This window comes from Ciconia boyciana, chromosome 13, assembly GCF_034638445.1.
Source record: "Ciconia boyciana chromosome 13, ASM3463844v1, whole genome shotgun sequence".
NCBI classification, from domain to species: domain Eukaryota; kingdom Metazoa; phylum Chordata; class Aves; order Ciconiiformes; family Ciconiidae; genus Ciconia; species Ciconia boyciana.
In genome coordinates, this window is record NC_132946.1 from 19,423,860 (window position 1) to 19,446,957 (window position 23,098).

The 23,098-nt window shown below is 52.4% G+C and overlaps 1 protein-coding gene across 4 annotated transcripts; it reads left to right on the forward strand.

Annotated features, from left to right (window-relative positions):
- Window positions 1-2,742: 2,742 nt before the first annotated feature.
- LOC140658847 (uncharacterized) lies at window positions 2,743-22,929 on the forward strand. 4 transcript variants are annotated; one of them, XR_012044883.1, is made up of 16 exons: window positions 3,468-3,993; window positions 4,114-4,237; window positions 4,763-5,884; window positions 10,259-10,475; window positions 12,054-12,211; window positions 12,571-12,672; window positions 13,465-13,662; window positions 14,053-14,612; window positions 15,694-15,967; window positions 16,660-16,870; window positions 18,063-18,205; window positions 19,128-19,241; window positions 20,083-20,286; window positions 21,004-21,097; window positions 22,063-22,254; window positions 22,386-22,929. XR_012044883.1 is itself a non-coding variant. In XM_072877782.1 (15 exons), the coding sequence occupies exons 2-14, from the start codon at window positions 5,014-5,016 to the stop codon at window positions 22,124-22,126; spliced, it is 3,210 nt and encodes a 1,069-aa protein (XP_072733883.1). In that variant the 5' UTR covers window positions 2,743-2,877; window positions 4,763-5,013; the 3' UTR covers window positions 22,127-22,175; window positions 22,386-22,929. The 4 variants fall into 4 exon arrangements, 2 of the variants coding, with proteins under 2 accessions (XP_072733883.1, XP_072733884.1); XR_012044882.1 differs by lacking the exons at window positions 3,468-3,993; window positions 4,114-4,237 and adding an exon at window positions 2,743-2,877; XM_072877782.1 differs by lacking the exons at window positions 3,468-3,993; window positions 4,114-4,237 and adding an exon at window positions 2,743-2,877 and having other exon boundaries at window positions 22,063-22,175.
- The last annotated feature ends 169 nt before the right edge of the window (window positions 22,930-23,098 follow it).

Here is a 23,098-nt window from a genome sequence, read left to right on the forward strand (position 1 = left end):
GCAGGACAGGGCACCCACAGCCATGGCTGACCATCTGGATGTGGCAGCTCCGGCTGACCGTGCGGACATGATGCCCATGGCCACAGGGAACCCTCCACACCCCTTGGTGCTGCAGTGCAGTGGTGAGCACCCGCTGCCAGGCACCCACCCTGTGCAGGCTCATGGTGGTTGCTATCACCTCAGCCACTGTCCTGCCTTGTGCTGGGTCTGACCACATCCCTGCCATCTCCTCGGCCTGGCGGTGCATACCCCACAGCGCCCAGGGTAAGAGTGGTGGGGGGCCACAGTGCACCATGCTGGGCATGAACTTGGCCAAGGGGCTTTGCTGGAGAGAGCTGCATTTGCCCCGGCTGGTCCTGCACGGGTCCCACCAGTGCCACTCAGCCTCAGTGGCATCAACGGGTGCTCCTGCTTGTCCCCCATGCACGCAGGATTAGCCATCTCCGACCTCCTTCACTGGCTGCAAGTCCCATCCCACGATAAGACCCTTCTACCCAGGTACAGGCTGGCCATGCTCCAGCACCTTAACAAGCAACTTCTGCTGAGGGTGTATTTTTGCCATGAGAAAAATGTGCCCTCGTACAGCATCTGAGCCTTCCACGTTTTTGCTGCCTTTAATAGGCCCAACTGGCAGAGCTTATTCAGAATACAGGTAGGAAATATATTCCGACAGCAAGGTACGTTTTCCTCATGAAGTGGTTAAAGGTTTTGCAGGGCTGTATGCACTTGACCCACTTGAGCTCTGCCTTGGCAAAGCCAAGCCGCACCATGTTCACTGTAGGTTGGAAAGCATAGACGTGGAAAGCATAGACTGTTGGAAAGCCCAGCCCACCCAGCCAGCAGACATGGACCCCTCCAAAAGTGGTGAGAGCTGCAGCTTTCCTCCTGGTGCCTCCTGGTGCCATGGACCAGAGTTGCCCAGCGCTGGGCAGACTGGACACAAAATAAATTTAGGCATCAGCCTAATATGCCTGAGCACGGTGACCACAAATGGGGTGTGAGCATGAGGAACATCCCCAGGTCCTGCCCCATCAGCCCTGCGCTTCTCCCCTCTGGGGGGCCAGGTTCTCCCCCACGGTCCCCACTCGTTGCATGGGCAGCAGCCCCTCACAGCGGTGGCTCCGTGGAGGCTCCTTTCACCTTGTGGTGGGATGTTTGGTCTTCTGTCCCCAAACTCCCCCTTGCTCTGCCTCCCCACAGGCTGGCGGGCTACTGTGTGGCTGGAGAAGGCACAGATGGGAGGAAGGAGCTTTCTGGGGGTCCAGGCTGTGCTCCCCACCAGAAGAACAGGAGCCTGGCAGTACAGAGCAGCAGTGGGCGAAGTGGGCACCAGAGCTGAGCATGCAGCGGAGGCGGGAGGGTGCAGGGACCCGAGCAGCTGTGGGACCTGCCGCAGGCGTGACAGGGAGTCACTCGAGCCTGATTGCGCCACGTGGATCCCGGCAAGGGATGAGTCAGGGCCCCTTCTGTGTAAGGGTGTTCCCTCTCCCCAACAGCTCTCCACCTCCCTTTCCCGTGATTACGTAAATACAACGTCTCCAAAATGTGATAGTTAAACCGAATAAACCCTTTCAGGGGGAATATTGGCTTCACTAACCGGTTGTTGAACAGCCATGCAGAGTGCTCAGGCCCAGCTATCAGCTCTGCGTGCTCAGGGAGTTTGTTTTGCTCAAGTCCCAGGTGGGAACTGCCCCAGCGCTGCTTTGGGGATGCACTCACTGCTGGAGTCTGCGCCAGAGCCTGCAGGGAAGCTCATACTGCCAAGGTCCTCCCTCCCTGGGGTGCAGATGCCCTTGCACTGTTTTACACCCCAAGGAGCACTTGAGGGCCATATCCTGCCCCTCGCGGCGCAGCCTCTCCTCCAAGAATAACTGCGGATCCCATGAAGACGCTGGGGCTGAGGGGGCACAGGTCCCCCCCAGCCCAGCCAGCAAGACCTGGGGCAAACACAGCCCCTCTGGCAGAGCTTCCCCCCTTGCGCTGAAGCACTGGTTTCCAGTTACAAGAGAGAGGAGGACACTGGGCTGCTGAGTCACGAGTAGGACCCCACATCTGGCCCAGTGGCAGGAGCAGCTGCCTCATCAAGTGGGTGTTTGGCACCGAGTCCAGGCCAGAGCAGGACCTCCGGGACCTCCTCCTCCCACTGAGTCCCCGTGTCTTGTGGAGCAGGGCAGTAACCACACGCATCTCCCCATGGGGAGATTTAGGGAAAGGGGACTGGGCAGCCCCATGAGCAGGTCTGGGGGAGCAGGATCCGAGAGTTGATGGGGAGGAAGAGGAAGGCCAGGCCTGCCTCCTCCCCATCGCCCATGGAGCAGGGTCCCAGTGCAACTTGGGGGGGCTTAAAGCTCCCCCCGCCAGGCGTGCTGGGAGATGCGCAGCAGTATTTGCTCTTCCCTCCGGATCCAGACAGGCTGGGCGCAGGATCCTGCACAGCAGAAAGACAGCACTGGGGCAAAGCAGCTCATGGAGGCTGCAGGGACCGGTCCCACGGGAAAGCCCTGCCGCTGCCACTGGGGCAGGCTGGGCACGGCCTCCCAGCACCAACACGCAGCCCTCCAGCTCCTGGTTCAACCACTGAGGCTGGTACCGGGAGAGACGCAACGTCCTCCAGCCCAGCTGTGCTGCCGGTCCTGGCTGGGGAATTCCCTCCCTGGGGGCCGGGATGCACAACGGGTAAACATCCGTCCGCCCCCCCGGGGGGAAGAGCTGGGAAGAGCCAGAGAAGGGTGTTCCGGGACACGGGCACGAGTGCACTTATTTCGGGGATGGAGCCTCATGAATGGCTCTCCCTCCTCCCCCTCCCCGCCCCGCCCCACTCTCCCCGGTCGGTCCCGGCGGGCGGCGGTGGCGGCGCGTCCGTGGCAGCGAGCGGCGGTGAGTGCGTGGGGCGGCGGGGCCGAGCGAGCCCCCCCGGCGCGGCCCCGCTCTGTGCGCTCCGCCCGGGGACCGCCCGGCCCGGCCCGGCCCGGCCCGGCCCGGCCCGGGGGCTGCGCGGGGGCTGCGCCGGGAGAGCCCGCTCCCGGCGGCCCGGGCTGAGCCCCAAGCTCCGCTCCGGCCGCTCCGCGCAGCCCCGCCGGGAGCCGGGCCGCCTCCCCGGGCCGGACGGAGGCTCGGCCCCATTCCCGGCCCCATCCCCGGCCCTTCTCATGCCCCTCCGGCCGGGGCCGGGGCTCCCGCTGCCCTCCTCAGCCGGGAGCCGGGGCAGGGGCTGCCGGGCGTCGCCGCTCGGTCCCTGCTGCGCCGGGAAATCCCGCCCCGCTCCTGCCCTGCCAGTCTGTCCAGCTTGGGGAGGGGGGGGGATATATTTTTTCCTGCTGTTTTCTCCGATTTCTGGCGGGTCTCTTTCTGCCCTGCGCACGCCCCTGGACAGGAGCTCCCCTGTGTGTTCCTCCTCCTTTATGCTGCCTTTAACTGAAATGGGGAGAGACCGTGGAAGTAGGGCACCTGTGGGGATGGGTTTGGCGGGGAGAAGCTGGTACAGTTTCTTTTTCTTTGGAGGCTGGGCAGGAGTAAGAGTCTGCCAGAGGGGGGATGTTGCTAGTGATTTGGGGGATGATCTGTGCCTGAAAGGGAATGGAGACCTTTTTGATAGTGACCATCTAACAGACGAGAGAGCAGCACTGGGCTGCTCCTGTGTGGTGGAGGCATGAGGCAGGTGTGTGCTTCTCCATCTTCTGTAGCCTGAGAGCACATGAGCTTAAGGGCTGTCAGGCACAGCAAAAGGGAAAGGCGTTTTGGGGCAGTGTGGCTCAGGGTCACCTCTCCATCGGGGTCTGTTCTTTTGTGAATCACTGTCAGCTTCATGCTTTGGAGTTATTGCAGTTTCCTCCTGTTTGTGACGAGATGTCTGTGCACGGGCAGTAGCTCAGGTGGCTGTGATAAATGAGACCGTACAGGCTCACTCACACGCCTGGGTGTTTACGTCCGTAGCTGAAGGTTGAGATGCTATGGTCCCACGGCAGCTGGCACTTCACCTAACAAAGACTGCAGGTAGCCACCCGCACAGCAGTCAGCCCTTTGGGCTGCTGTGATCATCAGCTGTGACTTGAAGCAGCTGGAGGGTTAGGTGTGTTCCTGATCCGTAAGCCCCATGTGGATGTGGCCCCACAGCACAGGAAGGAGGCAGGGCTCCGGCATCCGTGCTGGTAAGCATTGCACAGGCTGGAAACCTCCACGTGTCTGATCTCAGATGGCCAAAGACTGCAAGGAGGTCATCTAAACTCAGCAGGTGATGGTAAGGCTGTTTGCAGAAACACCTCTGGAAATGGGAAAACAAATATCTTTTTTTTTTTTTTCCAAGTGTCTTAAATTGTCAGTTCCTCCCCACTGCTTATTCTGCAGACTTATTCTGCATCTGCCAGAGCTGCAGCAGGGTTGGTTGGTGTGGTGGTCAGTGGAGCTGCTCTGCAATCATGCGACAAGAATCCAGACAAACCCATCTGTCCTCTCCTTCCTCACCCTCACCTTGATGGAGAAGATGGTTACCATCATCTTTAGTGCCATTTTGTGTTAATTCCTGTGGAATAAATTGGACTGAGGGAAATAACTATTAACACAGACACTGTACAACTTTCAGTGTTCACGCAAGTCTCAGGGTTTCGAAGACTGAAAACTGCTGGCTTTGTCCCATTGCAGTCGCTGTTATGCATCTTGATAAACCTCTGAAGAAACACAGGGGCTTTAAGGCTGTTAAATGTCGGTGGTGTGTTTCTGTGTTTCCTAACAAGTTTTTTCTTCTCCACCACCCTGACTTTTAAAGGAGCTGAGCTGGGAAATCTCTTGTTCAAGCCATACCCTTCTCCGTCTGATTTTTGTGGGATTGCTGCTTTGAAGAAGTGTGCCTGCCTCTGCCAGTGCCTCTGCCAGTCAGCATCCAGGTCGGAGGCCTTGCGTTGCTGTCCTGAAACAGCAAAGTGGTGGCAGCTTCCTTCTGTGCTCTGTTTGTGGCTGTGAAAAGGACAGGCCCCTCTCCTCTAGATTTGAACTGAAACAAAAACCCCAGCCTTCATCATGGGAGATATCTGGCTGATGGGATTGATGGTACTTGTGTACATCTGTTTTCCCAAGGTTGCTGCTCAGAATCTCATAAAAAACCCCCGGAACCAGAAAACAGAGCATACCCTCTTGATTAATGAAGTCAATGCTGACAGCCCAGGACAGGACACTTCTGAGTTTGTGGAGCTCTATCACACCAGTGGTCAAACAGCCCACTTGGATGGCTACTATCTGGTCTTCTACAATGGCAATGGAAACCGAGCCTACAAAGTTTTAAACCTCCAGGGCAACGTTACTAACAGCCAAGGGCTCTTTCTCGTTGGCTCCTCTTCTGTGAACCCTGCTATAGTTATTCCTAAGAACACTATCCAGAATGGCCCTGACGCGATTGCTCTCTACTATGGAAAAGGGACCTACAAGGAGGGCATGAGTGTCACAAATTATGGACTAGTAGATGCCTTGGTCCATAAGACTAAGAAGACGGACAGAGCAGATACGCTGGTCAGGGTTCTGACCCCTGGCAGAGATGCTTTCCTGGAGGACTCCACCTTCAGCACCATGGATGAGTCAATAGAAAGGTGCCACAATGCAGATTCTCAGTGGATCTTCCAAGTGGCCATGCCCACCCCAGGCACAGACAACCACTGCATCCTAACTTCTCAGCTGAACGCATCTGCTGTCCTGATCAGTGAGGTCCTTGCTGCCTCTTCTTCTGAAGAGTTCGAGTTCATAGAGCTTCAGGGTCCCCACTCCACCATGCTGAGGGACATGGTACTGGTGCTGATCGATGGTCGGACCAAAGACATTTATTTCACCATGGATGTTTACGGCAAAACCTCACTGGATGGGCTACTTCTGATCGGTCCAGCACAAAGCAAAACCCCAGGTAAGGACTGCATTTTGATGACTACCTCAGAGCTGGGGGAGCGATCAGCCAAGTTTGGGGCTGGAGGATGCTGTTGTTTTTTATTGTTGTTTGACATTCTGAGAGATCAGTGAAAATGTGACTCAGAACTCAGTGGCAAATAAAAAAGCAAATCCAGTGTTAGAAATTATTGGAAAAGGAATTATATAAAGCAAATTAAGTATTAGAAATTATTAGGAGAAGAGGAAAGAATGGAGGCCATCTTTTATGCCACTGTATAAATTCACAGTTTGCTTGTATCTTTGTGTCCTGTGTAGTACAATACCTTAATCTCAAAAAGGATATATTAGAATTGGAGACATTCAGAGAAGGTCAGCTAGGATGGATAGTGCTCTGGAAATGCTTCCACAGAAGAAATAACTAAGTAGGCCTAGAAAAGAGAAAGCTTAGGAGGGCCCTGACAGAGGTTTCAGAAATGTGAGTAGCCTGAAGAAAGTGGACAGCAATTGATTGCTTACTCTTTATCCTGGTACAAGAACTAAAGGGCACCAAAAGAAGGTAGAAGGAGGTGGTTTCAGGACAAACAAGTGGAGGTGGTATGTCTCGCAGCGGTGGTAGACTTGCAGAGCTCCAGGTGAGGGACCTCATGGAGGTCAGAAGCCCACATGTGCCTGCTCAGGATGATGCAGTTCTGCTCCCAGCCCTGTGGCAAGCCTGCCATGGGACCCTGACTGTGCCACATCTCCTTGAAGTGTCCCCCTTCTCTGTCTGTAACTTGGTGGTCATTCACAGCAGATACATAATCTCTTCTCAAAAAAGCACAAGGGCTTTTCTTCCATTGCACCATCTGCAAATGCAGGTCACATATATCAGCTGTGTGAAGCTGCGATCTAAACTTCCTCCCAACATTCAAAATTTCTTCCAGGCCACCAGAGGAGGAAGAAATATCTTGTTATTTTGGGCACCTCAAAAGAAGATTTTGGCAGCTGGAGACACTGACTCTGCAGATTCACTGACTCATGATTTCTGAGTCAGGGAGTATATTCATCCCTTACAAAGCTGGTTCCCATAAAAATGAAAATACTTTTGCAACTAAAACTTTTTTTTTAAAGCAGTTGAGCTCCTTTTTACAATTCAAACTGCTCCAAATACTCTCTCGCCACAAGTAGAAGGGCTGATTGTCCACTTGAGCTCTGCTTTTCTCACCAGGATAGGTGCTCTGCTCTTACCTCTGGATGAGCTGGGGCTATTAGCAGTCAACAGCTAAGCGGGTTCAAAGAAAGCAATGCGGAAGCACAACCAGCTTGCAGACTAAGCAGGAAATTCCTAAAGATTATGTTCAACTGTTCCTCAAGGCTCATTCAAGTCAAGAAGGTGGCTGGAGATACGCTTTGGCATTTTTTTCCAATGAGGCTTTGTCAAGATGTCTCAAGCGTACTGCACACACATTTTTGTGAAAAGTTTTCCCCCAAAAACACCCAATGACACTGTGTGATTACATTTTAATCATCTTAAAAGGATACTTATATAGTGACTCCATGCTGAGCACTCTGTGAGAAGCTGACCACTTGATTTAACCTGACTACTTCAGATTTGGGACAAGAGCTCTTAAAATAGCCCTGGCTGTTAGTCCTGTCTTTGTAAGGCCTGTCTGCCTATCACTGCAGAGAACTTAAAGCTGTGAGAGCACTGGAGCAAAAGTCCTCCCTTAACAGATGCCAGTGGGAAACTTTCAAATGAATCATAGGATGGTTTGGGTTGGAAGGGACCTTTAAAGATCATCTAGTTCCACCCCACCTGCTGTGGGCACGGATGACTTTCACTAGATCAGGTTGCTCAAAGCCCCATTCAACCTAAGCTTGAACACTTCCAGGAATGGAGCATCCAGAACTTCTCTGAGCAACCTGTTCCAGCATCTCACCACCCTCATCGCAAAACTTTTCTTCCTTATTCTTCTAATCTAGATCTACCCTCCGTCAGTTTAAAAGCATTACCCGTTGTCCTATCAGTACAGGCCCTGGTAAGAAGTCTCTCTCCATCTTTCTTATAACCCCCCTTTAAGTTCTGAAAGGCTGCAATAAGGTCTTCCCGGAGCCTGCTCTTCTCCAGGCTGAACAACCCCAACTCTCTCAGCCTTTCTTCATGGGAGAGGTTCTTCCAGCCCTTGGATCATTTTCATAGCCCTGCTCTGGACCTGATCTAACAGGTCTGTCTTGTGCTGAGACCCCCAGAGCTGGACGCAGTACTCCAGGGGGGTTGCACTAGAGCGGAGTAGAGGGGCAGAATTGTCTCCCTTGACCTGCTGGCCACGCTTCTTTTGATACAGCCCAGGATACAATTGGCTTTCCGGGCTGCAAGTGTACATTGCCGGCTCATGTCCAGTTTTTTGTACACCAATATCCGCAAGTCCTTCTCTGCAGGGCTGCTCTCAATCCATTCATCCCCCAGTCTGTACTGATACTCGTGATTGCCCTGACCCAGCTGTAGGACGTTGCACTTGGCCTTGTTGAACTTCATGGGGTTCACGTGGGCCCACTCCTCCAGCCTGTCAAAGTCCCTCTGGATGGCATACCTTCCTTCAAGTGTATGAACTGCATCACTCAACTTGGTGTCATCCACAAACTTGTTGAGGGTGCACTCACTGCCTATGTCATTAATGAAGATGTTGAACTATATCGGTCCCAATACAGACCCCTGAGAGACAGCACTTGTTACTGATCTCCATTTGGGCATAGATCTGTTGACCATAACTCTTTGTATGCGGCCATCCAGCCACTTCCTTATCCATTGAATAGTCCACCCATCAAACCCATATCTCTTCAATTTAGAAACAAGGATGTTTTGTGTGACCATGTCAAAGGCCTTGCAGAAGTCAAGACAGATGACATCAGTTGCTCTTCCCTTATCCTCCACGCATTCGATCCATTGTAGAAGGTCACCAGATTAGTCAGGCAGGGGAAAAACAGTCCCCTGGGCAGGGATGCATCAGGGCTAAGTCACAGGACTGCCCCTTAGCATGCAGGTGCGCTGGTGGCACTTCTCAAGGAGTAACCACTTCTCCTTACCCTTCTGCCTCTTATGTGATTCCTCCTTTAATGTTTGTTCCCTGAAGCCATTTACACAGGGAGAACAAATATCAGCACTCTGCTGCTTTTTAATAGCCTCAGCAGTTCCTACTGGGTGGTAGGGAAATAGCTTGTGAAGGGAACAGTAAATACGAGGAAGGAAATTGGAAAGCTCTGCCAAACCTCAGCCTTAATTCTGTGTGCTGGTATCTGGACCTTTGCTGAATATGTGTGTGTGTATGTGTAGAGTGTTTGTGTTTGTAGAAACCAAGGACTGTTAAATGCTAGAATAAAATGTAAATTCTTAAATATTTTTGTGTACTATTAAAGCAACTGCTACCTGAAAGGTTAGTGGATTTTGCAGATCTCTTTTAGAATTAAAAATTGACTTTACTGTAGACAGACTCACATCAGCACTTGCTTTCCAGTTCCCTTGCTGATGCATAAATCAGCTTCTCTGTTCGGAAAACCAAAATAGCAGGATGAACTCTGCTCAGATTTCCCCCTCTAGCCTCCTCCACGCTGTGGATCTGGCCACGAATGGGGAAATTCAGGCTGAGCGAACGTGAGAAATGTTAGTGAGCAGAAAGATGGGGCAGCGGATGTCAAATTTGCAATAACCAGACAACCCCAGCCACTTTCTGAGTTCCTGTGTCCTGCTCTCCAGGACCAAACAGATGCTGGTTTCCTACTGTTGTGGTTTAGCCCCAGCTGGCAACTAAGCCCCACACAGCCACTCGCTCACTCCCCCCAGGTGGGATGGGGGAGAGAATCAGAAAAGTGAGAAAACTCGTGGGTTGAGATAAAGACAGTTTCATAGGTAAAGCAAAAGCCACACACGCAAGCAAAGCAAAACAAGGAATTCATTCACTCCTTCCTGTCGGCAGGCAGGTGTTCAGCCATCCCCAGGAAAGCAGGGCTCTGTCACACATAACGGTGACTTGGGAAGACAAACGCCATCACTCCGAACGTCTCCCCAGCGTTCTATGCTGAGCATGAGGCCATATGGGGTGGGATATCCCTTTGGGCAGTTGGGGTCAGCTGTCCTGGCCGTGTCCCCTCCCAGCTTCTTGCCCACCCCCAGCCTCCTCGCTGGTGGGGTGGGGTGAGAGGCAGAAAAGGCCTTGACTCTGTGTCAGCACTGCTCAGCAGGGACTAAAACATCTCTGTATTATCAACACTGTTTTCAGCACAAATCCAACACACAGCCCCATACTAGCGACTATGGAGAAAATTAAGTCTACCCCAGCCAAAACCAGCACACCTACATAGGGGGTATCACTCGTGTTGCTTACGTGCCATCGTTGTTCCTTTCCTTGCTGGTGTGCAGTGGATCTGCCGTTCCCGGACAACACCACCCGTCCTGTCCTCAGAGGTGGCCCCAATGCCATTGCTCTCTACAGCGGCAACAGCAGCAGTTTTGTCCCAGGGAAGGCGCTGCCGGTGACAGGCCTCTTGGATGCCTTTGTGTACACGACCAATGACGAACCGAACCCTGAGCTGCTGGAGACCCTGACCCCTGGCAGACCTGCCTACGAGGAAAAGCGGTGAGAGGCTGGGCAGGGCTGGGAGGAGAGTTTGGCACCAGAGTTGCCCTTGCCTGCTGTCCCAAACCCCAGTCAGGACTGGAAGACAAGTGCCACCTCCAGGCCAGGGTCTCCTCATGCCGATATTGAGTCCCGGCCTTTTTCCACTGCCTGGTCTGAGTTTGTAGGTGTCCCCCTCTCCACAGCAGTCCTGGTGCAGCTGTGCAGTTGCGGAGTAAAGTACTTGAGGAGGAATTTTCTGACCAAATGATTGCTGGTTATTATTTGATAATTTTAATTATTTATTATTTATAAAAGTGTAATGGTCAATATCATAAATTTTCCAGTACCACTTTCAACAAGAAAAGGTTTTTCTTAGGTTCAGGATGGAATTTTAGGTCAAAATGAGGGCAAGGGAGGGACTTCAGTATCTCTCCCCTGACCCACTAGAAAATTCTTGCCCTGCTTCATCCAAACCAAGGACTGGAAGCTGGGTTACTGTTCATTCTGGGTTGAGCCACTTTCTTTTTGGTTTTTGGGTTTCCTTTTGTCTTTGTGCATTAAGGGAAACGTTAGTAACCTCAGACTCCTGTGAGACATGAGAACTGTTTCCTTCACATTTTAGGCATGCTCTACTAACAGGAGAGAGAGGACAACAGAGTGGGTAAAGGACAGTGGAGCAGGTGGAGGAGCAAAGGCAGCGAGGTGCCATGCATGTGAAGATGGGGTGGAGTGTGTAGAACCAGGCAATAAGCAAAAAAAATCTGGGCAAGCTCTTGTCTGTGGTTTTGATGGCAAAGCACCAGACTTGACCTCTGTGTGTAACTGTCAACTAAATACCAATATCCTGGCTCTGTAGCTGGAGGAGATTCACCCTTTCTAGATGGGCCTGTGAAAAGGCCATTTGAGACTACAGTGGCGTCAACTGCATCAGGAAAGGGTGTAGTTTACTCCCATGACAGGGTCACCACTTATCCACAGCATGTTCCTATTCCTCCCTTTGCTCTTCTTCCTCCCACTTGTGAAACAAAACCTGCACTTGACCCATAAGGAGGTGGTCTCCTTCCCTGAGGAGCTCTGAGCAGCTCTGCTCTGTGCAGCTTCTCACAGTGGGGCTTCATAGAATCATAGAATAGTTTGGGTTGGAAGGAACTTTTAAAGGTCATCTAGTCCAACCCCCAGTCATGCTCTTTGCCTTTGAGTTGAGGGCTCTTGCTCAAGCATTTCATCTTCAGGTGCTGCCTTTCCAGTTTCTCTAGCTGCACCCCACCATTATTCCCAGTGGTCCCAGGCTGAGCACGAGTGTGTCTGTACTATCTTGCCTGTCTTCAGATCAGTCAAAAAAGCAGCCAGTGCTAGAAGAGAAGGGGTTGGATGAAGCCCATGCTCTTTTCTCTCAAGATTTAGTGAGCTCTTGGGCTTTTTTTTTTTTGAGACAAGTAGGTACTGATGAGGATCTCCAAACCTTGTGAAGGGAGAAGACTCTAAGTGCATGGTTTCACCCTCTGATGCAAGCAGGTGTGACTGGTGGGTGAAGAGGACACAGGTCTCCAGCTGGAAAGTCAACTTTTCTTTCATTTACACGTCTGTCTCTTGCAGGCACCAGCTGGGAGATGTGTCCATGAGCCAGTGCAACTGCTGCTCTGTGACTCGGGACTCCTTATCCTACGTCCTCAGCAGACCCACCCCTGGCAAGTTCAATGATTGCCCCAGCAAACGCTTCAGCCAGACTCTCTCCTTCTGCCTTCGTGTAGCAGGTGGGTATTAGTTATTTCTGCTCCTGTAGGCAGGACCTCCTAAGGACAAGAGCACGTGCACAAAGCTGGAGCTGTCCAGGAAGACCACCCAGAGTTGTGCTGGGTTGTGTGAACGTAACACCAAAGGAAATGCAACTAGGACATCTGACAATTTTCTGCACTATTTTTCTTCATGGCAACCCATGCCAAGCGGAGCTTCTCCAGTCTTCATTCCCACACCCAACTGCTTGGGGAGAAGTGAAGCCTTTTTGGGCCCTCTGAGTGATAAGCAGGAGCTGAGCTGCACCCACCCCAGAACGACCTGGATCCCATGCCCGAGGTTGCACTGGCTGGGTAACAGTTGGCTTTTTGTTTCCTAGATTGCCAGGAGTGGCTTGTGAAGTCAGAAGAGATCCTCATGACTCTGGTCCAGGCCCTCGATGGATCCTGCAGCTGTGGAGTCTCTGCTGCTTACTTCAAAGGTGAGCTGGGCAAGAGCGGAGCAGGCCAGGGACCACCAGTGGTTAAAGCCCATTTGCTTCTGATTTTCAGCCCTGTGTTCCCTGTTGCATTGTGTCCTCCTGGCTTGGATCCCAGCTAATTTGATCTTGGTGCTGATGACAGAAATGTTGAGTGTTAGGCAGAGCATGGTGCTGTTCTTCCATGTTCCACAGAGTGCTCCCATCTGCAGCTCCACCAACACACATCAGTGCTCATCGGCAGACCACCAGCTATTTTGGCCTTAAGCATTTGCAGTCAGACAGATGTGGCAACCGGGTTGACATCTCGACTAGGAGTTTGTTGCCTACTTGACCTTATTATCCATATGAACCAAGCCAAGCTGAAGCAGAAATGCAAGTGGCCTTACTGGTCTGCGTTGCTTTTCTGATATCCCTACTAGGTTAGTGTGCGAGTGGGATGAGCAGACACATGAAGAGAAGAGCCATGACTTTGCAGTCTGCATTTTCAGCAGTGTTATGTTTAGCTTATGTTTAGACACCCCCCAAAGAGACTATTCTGTTCACTGTTGGGACTACAAGGCTTCAAAAGGATGAGGACAGTATCTGGGTGTGCTGTGTGACTTGGTCCCAGGATGCCCCTTGGCACAGGCAGAGCTCACAGCATTGTGTGGATGTTATGAGCTGCCCTGAGTCAGTCTCACCAGGAAAGCAGCAGTGGTAGAGATGAGCTGGTGAGCTTTGTGTCTCTTCCAGGAGAAAGTAGGTCTTTGGCAGCATGGGGAAACTGAGGCAGTTCTCTGCTTGCCTCTACAGAGCCAAAGGCAGCCTGCCAGGACGTGGGGCTTGTGTTCACCACTCTGCTAACTGCTAAGTCAGAGGACCAGCTGAGCAGCCTGCTGCTAGCCTTCAAGACCTTCCTAGAGACACCCAGACTTGTGAGTTTTGACAGAAGGAACATCACAGCAGAAAGCTCCTGCTTCAAGGATATTAATGTGCCAGACTTGCCTCCAGGTACCAGTCATCATTCTTGCAGGTTGGGGGATACGATGTGTTTGAGGGTGGACCTGTGGGTCTAGCTCTCCTAGAGGAGGGAGGTGTCCCTCCCTCCAGTTTCCCAACTCTGGCAAAGATCCCTTCCAATTCCATCGCATCCAGTTACTAGAGCCCATATTGTTCATTATCTGGAATAACAGTGAGCTCTGTTGTTAGAGCTGGTATTAGCCAGAGTATTGCCAAGGGTCTTCTAAGGAGTATGGAGCACACACATGATAAAAATCTAAGCCAGCATCCTCAGTCCTCTGCTGAATTGGGTCTCACCCCAGCAAAATAGTGTGCAATGTTGTGTTGTTTCCCTGGGGCTCTGTGCTTAGGCCCGTATTTGTGACATTTTTGCTTTCCAAGGTGTCCCATCAGAGATACCAGAAGGGACTCAAGAACCTTCTGTAGAAGTGGCCAAGCTACTCATCAACGAGGTGAACCCAGACAACCCAGGGGGAGGAGAGGATGCAGAGTACATTGAACTCTTCTACACTGGACAGACACACTTTGACCTCCAGGGATACTGGTTGGTCCTCTACAATGGTAAAAATAGCCGGGCGTACCGGGTGTTGGACCTGTCTGGACACCACACAGATGAGCTGGGTTACTTCCTGGTGGGGAGCAGCGCTGTGAGCCCAGCACCCATGATCAGGCTGCCCCCCAACACCATCCAGAATGGGGCAGATGCTGTGGCTCTCTACTACAGCAACACCACGCTCTATGGAGTCAACATGGCTGTGACTGCAGAGGGGCTGGTGGACGCTGTGGTGTACACGTCCCGAATGCTGGAGAAGGCAGACCAGCTGGTCAGAGTGCTGGTACCAGGGCAGAGTATCTTGTACGAAAATGATTCTCACAGCACCGAGGATGAGTCTCTGAGCCGCTGCCACAGCCTGAGTGCAAAACTCCAGAGCAGCTTCCAGGTGGGTTGATGGCAGATGTCCTTTTTCTGCCCGTAGTCACTAAGAGGGAAGATGTCCATTCTCCATCCATAGTCACTGGGAGGGCAGAGGTCATGTTTCAGTATGTCCTTTATTTGGGAGAGCAGAGCATTCTAGTGAGCCACATCTACCTCCTGCCATCTGCTGATGCTCTCGCCAGTCCTCACCTCCCTGCCCCATTCACCTGCCTGTTGTTGGCCAGGTAACATCTCCCTGCCCTGTGCAGCGTGGCTCAGAACCAGGAGATCCCTGAAGACAGCTCACATGCCACCAGCCCCCAAACCAGGGAGTCTGCTTGTGGGCAGCACCTTGGACTCTCGAATTACCCCAAGCCAGATGTGGAGCCACCTCTTCACCCCCCCTCGCTGGGTGCCACCTTCAGGATGTGTGGTACAGCATGCCACTTCCCTGAAACCCAACTTCCTGCAGGGCCAATGTGTGAAGGACGTGCCTCGACCACTGGTGTGATTGATTTGTGTTAATTCATCTGAACTGTTCCTTTTTATTTCAAAACGTCTAGTTTCAGATAGTCCCCCTGAAGGAACATGACAGAGTATGTATGCTTGTCCTGCACAAAGCTGGGTAAGGGAGGGCTTTGCTGCTCCATTGCTGATGCCTGCTGGGATCGGGCCAGCGCAGAGGTGTGCTCAGGTCCAAAACTGGGGCAATAAAACTGCTCTAGAAGCTGGCAGAAGGGAGGTGCGTTTGCAGTGGGAGAGGACCACAAGGAAGTGATGCTGTGGACTGGAGACAAAAGTGGAGAAGTGCTCCTGACAGTAGGGAAAGAGAATTGTTCCTAGTCCCGAGGGTGGGAGCAAAGGCAGAGATGGGGATGCATGGTGATGGGACCTCGCAGTCGATGGGACCTCGCAGTCAGGACAACCCTTGAACAGATGGTGGGAGTGAGGGGCAGCTCGTGTGAGGCAGAACCATCATGTCCTCTTTGGGCCTCACCAGGGAGCCGTCGGAGGCACAAACAAGAGGTAACACCATGAGCAGCCGTCACTCCACCTGAAGAAATGGGAGCAGCAGGGGTGGCAGCAGCTTTTGTGTCTCCCCGCAGGTGACCACGGTGACACCACTGGGGGAGAACTTCTGCAGCAGGTCCTCGGCATTGGCCCCTCCTGCCATCCGCATCAGTGAGCTGTGCCTCGCCAGTGGTGCTACCCGCTACCGCTTCATTGAGCTGGAGGGGAAGCCTGGCACCAGCCTGGGAGGGCTCAGCCTGGTCTTCTTCTCAGGGAAGGAGGGCAAGGCACATGGCAGCGTCCCACTGAGGGGCACCATTGGAGCCACGGGGCTGTTTGTGTTTGCACTGGACGGAGGGCACGGGCACGGTGAGGCTGATGGCACGACCTGGCGTGTGGTCTGTCTTCAAACAAATGGGCAGGTGGTTGAGTGGCTTTGAGGAAAGGGATGGAGAAGGGTGCATGGCTTGGGGAACAACTCTTCCTTGCCTTTCCTGTCCTTTATTCCTGTTTTTTCTCTCTTTGTTCTGCCTGGGCTGTTCCATCACACTCCAGCTGAGAAGGTGCTTAATCCTCCTCTGTGCCTCTTCTGAGCTCCCCGTGCAGTGCAGAGGGACCAGGAGGACTGAAAGCTCCTCTTGCTGGTACCAAGACGGGGGCTTTCAGGAGAAGCAGGGTCCACCAGGTCTGTCTGGTCATTCACTGATGCCACGTTCACTGATGCTCACTGAGCCCTACAGTGCGGCTGCCTCCTCCTGGTCCTGAGGTGGTGTTTCCTCGGCACATTCATTTACCTTGATTTATTTTTTGTTCACCTTAAATTCTGGCTGGGCTCCATGAAGAGGACTCTGATCTCAGAGGAACCTTGATCTTTTTGGAAACCTGTGTTCACAGCAAGCAGTTGCTGCTTTACAGCTTTACTTGGCCTCAGTCACCACCGTTATTTTGTCTTCCATTTCTGTTCTTGGAGTTCTCCTCATTACCAGCTTGTCCTGTCAGGCTCAAGGCTCAGCCTAACACTATCTAGATGTTCACCCCGCTTATTCCCCTGGCATTTCCAGATGGCACAAACCTGACTTTCAAAGACATCTCTGCTGCTAGTGAAGGCTCCAGCGCTATTGCTGTGTACAGCACCAGCTTGATTCCTGGTGGCACAAAGGCAACATCAGAGAACTTGGTGGATGCCTTGGTTTACACGTGTGAGCCCAGCACAGTTGGAGGACACTTGGACTTCTTCGGACCATCTTACGCTGTGCCCTGCAAGGATGACAGGTGAGGTCACTTCTCTAGGAAAATGTCTTTGGGTTCCCCGCACCCAGAGCCTCCAGCTGGCATGTTGCTGAGCTTGCTGCCTTGTCCTGCGTCCTGTACGGCTGAATGCATTCACCGGCGCTGTGATGAAAAACAGAGAGGTGGATAGCATGTTGCAATGGAAAATGTTTCCTTGCCCTTGGCATAGAGAATTGAACTTTGTTCCTCCACTGCTCACTTAACTTGCTCTCCCCAAGGGATATGCATGGCATCACATGAAGGAATGCAGCCTTTACAGATAGCAGCTGCATATGCTTCTTTGCCAAACTTTTTCTTTAAAAAAAAAAACCAAACAAAAAAGGATATCCCTGTGAGCAGGAGAACAAAACAAAACCCAACATCCCTTTCGCTCCTAGGTGGAGTCAACAACAAATAGGGCTGAGCCTTTCTCTTGGTGGGAATACTAGCAGAGTTCCTCCTGTCCACATGATCACCTTTGTTAATTAAATCTGTCCTCCTCAAGTCCTCTGCTCCCCTGTCCCATCTGGTTTGACAGGAGGTTCTGCGTTCATAGCCTCCCCTACGAGCACGTGTGCACGGAGTGCAGCCCCACATGTGTGGTTTTCCCAGGAAACAGATCTCCAGCTTCTGGCTGGCTGAAACATTGTGCTGAAACCTCACCGGGGTGGTTATTCACAAGGTCAGGGCGGAGGTTTGGTGGGAGGGCTCATGTGGGCTGACTCCAGGCAGCCTCTGTCAGTCCAGCCCTGAACGACTGCATCCAGAAAAGCTGGTTCCTCACACCATGACCAAGTTTCTAAGCCCTGGTGTGGGGAGGGAAGCAATAGGTTAGTGAAATGCAGGGGCAGATATTGTGTAGCTTGTATATTGTGTAGCTTGTAACTCCTTATCCTGGAGGACAAACTCTAATTTTGGGAGGCTGGCTGTAATTAGGCAGCAATCTTACTCCCACAGAAGCCAGTCAGACCAAATAGGTTTGCTCTGGCCAAGCCCAGGTCTTCTCCAACTAGTGGGATTGGCTGGACCCATCTCTGTGATGGCCCTGTGAAAGCTGATTTCAGCTCCAGCTCCAGCAAACTCTCCATCATCCCCAGCAGCATCAGGAACTGGGGCCTGGGAGGGATTTGTGGTTGGAGGTGGGAAGAAAGGTGCGTGACATGTTGGTGAGCTCTGACTCCTCTTCTGGGGACAGGCCTGTGTCCCTGAGCCGTTGTACCTGCGGCAATGCCAGCACAGAGCTGCAGTTTGCCGTCTCGGACCCTACCCCTGGTCTGCAGAACAGCTGTCCCCAGGATGCCTTTGCAGTGGATCTCCACCTCTGCCTCCTGACACCCAGTGAGTGGAGCTGGGTGCCCCCACTGGTGCAGGGTGGGAGGGCTGGGCTGGAGGGGGATGGGAGGCTGACCCCCACTTCCCATGGCATGGGAGGGGGATGCTGGCGGGGACCCTGCTGCCTCCCAGTCATGAAAGAGGACGTGCTGGGGGAGAGCTGGTACAGGCAGCCATGTGTTGATGTGATGCCACCATCCCAAGAGGGCAGCCTCGCTCACAGCTTCAACGTGTGCTTGTATGAAGGTGGCCACGTATTTCATTTGAGACGTTTCTGCTCAGGCAGGGCCGAGCCCTGCTCTTGGGATTTCTTTCTGCATCGTTAGTTTTGCAGCAATGGCGGGAAAGCCCCCCCAGGTCTCTCATGATGGCAGGGGCACAGTCAGGGAAGCTGCCAGCAAACCCTCCCGTCTCAGCCCATCCATGGGAACAAAATGGTGTGGCTCAGTCCTTACTCCAGAGCCAGCAGGCAAAAGTACAGTGGGGTCTCCAGCCCCTGCAGAGTCCATGCTTGGATCAGCTTGGGGCAGTCAAGACCTGGGTAAAATGAAACCGAGGTTGTTCTTCCTCCTCCAGCCTCCTGAGAGGGGCAGGCAGTGGGCCTCTCCCTCCTCTCCCAGCACAAGAGACCACTTTGTACTGGCCCATGTGGTGGGACATGTGGGGCATACCTCTTCCCCACTCCCCTGGGAGGCTGGTGAAGGAGTGACGCTGGCATACGTGGTGGTAGAAGGCCAGAAGTGAAGACTCACCCTGCAGGAGGGGGGCAGAGGAGGGTGGGATGCAGAGAAGGGCGGGACGCAGGCTCTGGAGGAGCTTTGCTCCTGAGCTCAGGTGTGAAGCCAAGTGTTTTGGAAGGGGGACACAGCTGGGAGCTTATTAACCGCCCTGAGCTGTACCCAGAAAACTACATCTCCTTTTCCTCTAGACTGTTCCATGTGGACCCTGCACCACAGGAGGATGCTGGAAAGCTTGGGAAGGGTCTTGGTGAGCTCCCTAGAGGAGAAGTGCTCCTGCGGCGTCTCTGAGCTCTACCTGCAAGGTTGGTGCCCCGCTCCGCTCACCCAGTTTGCAGTGCCCTCCTCCGTCACCCACCCACAGCTGCTCATCATCAGGATGGTCCCTTCTCAAGGCAAACTTGCAGGCTTGCACCCGAGTGAGGGGAACTGGAGGATCAGTGGTGGGTACATGGGATTTCAGCGAGGAGAGCTGGAGAGAGCCTGACACAGGCTGCTTACTAGAGAAAGGGCAAGCTAGAGGGACCGTGAGGAATGGCAGTCTCTGATAATGCCTTGAGATGTCTGCCAGACAAACTGAAAATCCTAAACCTGCAAAGCAAAAAGCCATTTGCACTCTAGAGGACTCTGGTTCTCAACTATTCCTCTATGAGACTCCTTCAGTGTCCTATACTTATCTGAAGTACCTGGACAGAAAAGTCACTTCTGGAAGTCATAGGGGCCTACAGCTTTTGAGGAATGGGAAGAAATGTTTCCTATTTTTTGGCTGGTTTTGTAAGGAAATGAAGGCTTCACAGCCATGCTTTGTCTCCCTTGCCCAAACACATTTTTGACCTTTTGAACAATTTCAGACAACTCTCACCAATGGGTAGAGATCATGAAGTTACGAAGTGTAGTACAAAGTATTCTGCTGGGTTGGGAGGACAACTCCAAGTCCTTTTGTCACTGAAAGAAAGGTTGAGCATATGCTCAAGTTACCTGTGATACAGCATGGTGGCGTGATTTCAGAGAGGTGGGGAGAAGAGGGTGAAGAGCATGGGAGCAGGAGGGTGTTACTGGAGCAGGGCATGAAGTCATGGGAGCAATGTATTCCTCAACAGTTGGAGGGTTTCCAACTACCCAAACCCCACTGTTGTTTCTCTGCAGAGCTGAACCTGACATGCGTGGGCTCCTTGGTGAAGGTCTGGGGCCAGGTGTGGGCTCGGCAGCTAGAGCAGCAGCAGTCCATTGAGACCTGGCACCAGGGCTTCCTGGCCAGCCCCCACCCCTTCTCCGTGGATGGAAGAGTGCTGAAAACCAGTCCTGAGTGCGTTGCCCCAAAAAATGCACCATCCATGTCGCACAGTGATGGTGAGTACGAGGCAAAGCTAAGCATCGTGATTTGCTTCCAGCTCAGTGAGCGGGACCAGGGCCAGGGTCAGGCCACATCTCCATGTGAGAAGGGCAATGCAGGGCAAGCCACCAGGGACCTCTGTTGATGCTTCAAAAACACAGCTGCCTTCTAGAAACTGGTGGGTCATTACGAGAGAGGTAATGACGATCAGTTCCTCCAGTGTGATGGGATAGTCAGCCCTATCACGGCAATACCACAGGAAGTTTGGGTGTCTAAATCTTCTCATGAGACTGGGCTTCACTGGGGAGCCCCTTGCTTTTGGAGCTGTTGGGCACACAGCCCAGAAGCCCTGAAGCCCAATTGCTCGGAGCAGCAGCTGGCACCCAGGCTGGAGCTGGCCAGAGCCAGCATGCCGCGAGGGTGCAGCCGGGGGATGGAAAAGTGGCTCTCCAGATCAGGAGGCTGGGACAGCCCAACCTGTTGTTGCCCAGAGAAGTTGTGGGTGCCCCATCATTGGAAGTGTTCAAGGTCAGGTTGGAGAGGGCTTTGAGCAACCTGATCTAGTGAAAGATGTCCCTGCCCACGGCAGGGGTGTGAACTAGATGATCTTTAAAGGTTCCTTCTAACCCAACCCAACCCATTCTGTGACTCTGTGATTCTGTGACCTTCTGGTGGCACCCTGTGCTAGGAAAGGTCATGGCTACAATGTTCCATCTCTGCCTTTGCATCCTCAGCTTCCTTCCAGGGCTGGGAAATCGCCCTGTTTGTCATGGGATCTCTCCTGCTCATGTTCTTGTTGGTCAGCCTGGCATTTTACTTCATCAAAAGGTGAGAAACCACCTTCCCGTCTGCCTTGCATCTCTCACCCTCTCCCTCCCTAGTGCTTCCTCTCTAATCACTGCGCAGGGACCTGCTCCTTCAGTCGGGTGAACACCTACATTCAGATGCTGCATCCAAACACTCCAATGTGTTGGTCCTAATTTTTGCAGCAAAGCCCCTTTGCTTTTTATGTGGCAGGCTGCAGGTTCTGCAGGAGGTTAAGATAACCACCAATAAACCCACGGATAGGCACAGTGTAAAGGCCATCAATCTTACTTACAACGTGCTGTGGTGGGAGAGCAGAAAGCTGAAGGCTCGTGGCATGCAAGGGGCAGTGAGAGATGATGCTTTGGCCACAGGGAAGAGCTCTTCCTTAGAGCCGGGTGGAAGCAACGAACAGTTTAGGATTACCTTGATGGGAAACTGCTTTCACATTATAACATGACACCACTTTAAATAATTACTTGGCGTTCTCTAACATTGTCAGCAGGCAAACAGCAGCTTAACACTCAGGCTGCATGTTTGTCTGAAATAAATGTTACAGTGGATGGGTTATTTAACCAGCCCAGGGGATTTATTTCTGTGAATTTTTACTGATCTTTTTTCATCATTGGATATGGGGCTGATGTGCAAGTGTTAGAAATGAGGGAAGGTCTTAAAATACATTTGGGGAATAGAAAACTCAGTATGTATTTTTTTTAAGGAATTTAAAAAATACCGTAAGTCAGGTTTAGGGAATCTCTTTCAGAAACCAGGGTGGTTTTAAGTTGATGTACATGTGCCAGGTGATGGCAGGCATTCTGCCCCTGTTTTTCCCCAGAACGTTAACAGAGACCTTAGTAAACTCTGTGCCTGCTGAAGGCTGGTCATCCAGCCTCTTCATTGTAAGTGCAAAGCTGAGATGCAGATTAGCTGCCTTGTGCAAAAGAGCACAGCGACTAATCTTGCATTTTTCTTTGTCTGTTGCTTTTCAGACATCCCCAAAATTACACCAACATTGAAATGAATGACCGCGGGGAGATGGCAGTAGACTTCTAATGTTCCTGGGCAACAGCTGCAGAATTGGGTCTAACAGCACTGGGACCAGGCATGTGTCTCTGGGGGGCACACTGGTTGTCCACCTCCCCCATCACCAGGGTTGCTGCAAGGACCTGGAAAATGCCCAGGTGTATATATTCATATATATATATATATATATATATATATGTGTGTTGTATACAGCTCTGTGTGTATGTATGTATTTCTGTGTGTATACAAATACCTGAATTATTTTTACACTTCTAAATTTTTACCTCAGACTAAAGGACTTCAAAGAAACAGGCTGGGGACTTCTGACCAGAAGGAAAGAAGCCTGCTTGGCTGATGCAGAGGAAGGGCATACTCTGTCTCCTCTCGAGATTCACTGCTGGGTGATGAACCAAGGCCACCCCCCAGCAGCCCTTTCCACCCAGCAGGCCACTCCAGTTTCTAGTCCCCCGGGACTCCACTGATGCAGTGCAAGTACATCAGCCTCCCTTGAGCCCTTCTTGTCCAGGCAAGGGAGTTCGCAGCATCATGCCTCTCTCTGCTTGAGCAGCTCTGCACCACCAGCAGCCTGCACCAGGGAGAGCCCTTGCTGCTATAGGGACCACAACCAGGAGAATGTCCTGCCCAGAAAAACGTTTAGAGGAGAGACGAATACCCAGCTCATGCCCAGGTGCAACTCTTACTGGTATGGTCCTGCCCATATCCTGGCCAGACAGGGGGCAGGAGCAGTGCCAGACTCCAGATCTGCTGAGAATTTGGGGTGAGGAGGGTGACCTAGGTGGAATCTGCTCAGTAAAAGATTGTTTCCTGCACAAGTGTGATATATCCGTAACAGTGCGGCAGCTGATGCCAGGCTTCCGGTAGCATCCTTCGTGTGTGGAGTGGTGGTCTCACCTCGTGGGTTCGAGCACCCTGCGCAGCTCCGCGCATGGTGGCAGCACCCAAGACAGATCCAGCCTGCTTGCTGGTGGGGCAAGGGGTAGG

Bases quoted from the DNA above. Each gene is read 5' to 3' on its own strand.
- LOC140658847 (XM_072877782.1), top strand. From the start codon at position 5,014: ATGGGAGATATCTGGCTGATGGGATTGATGGTACTTGTGTACATCTGT. The intron at 18,206-19,127 runs GTGAGTGGAGCT...CTTTTCCTCTAG, and splicing joins CCTCTGCCTCCTGACACCCA to ACTGTTCCATGTGGACCCTG. The intron at 20,287-21,003 runs GTGAGTACGAGG...TTGCATCCTCAG, and splicing joins ATCCATGTCGCACAGTGATG to CTTCCTTCCAGGGCTGGGAA.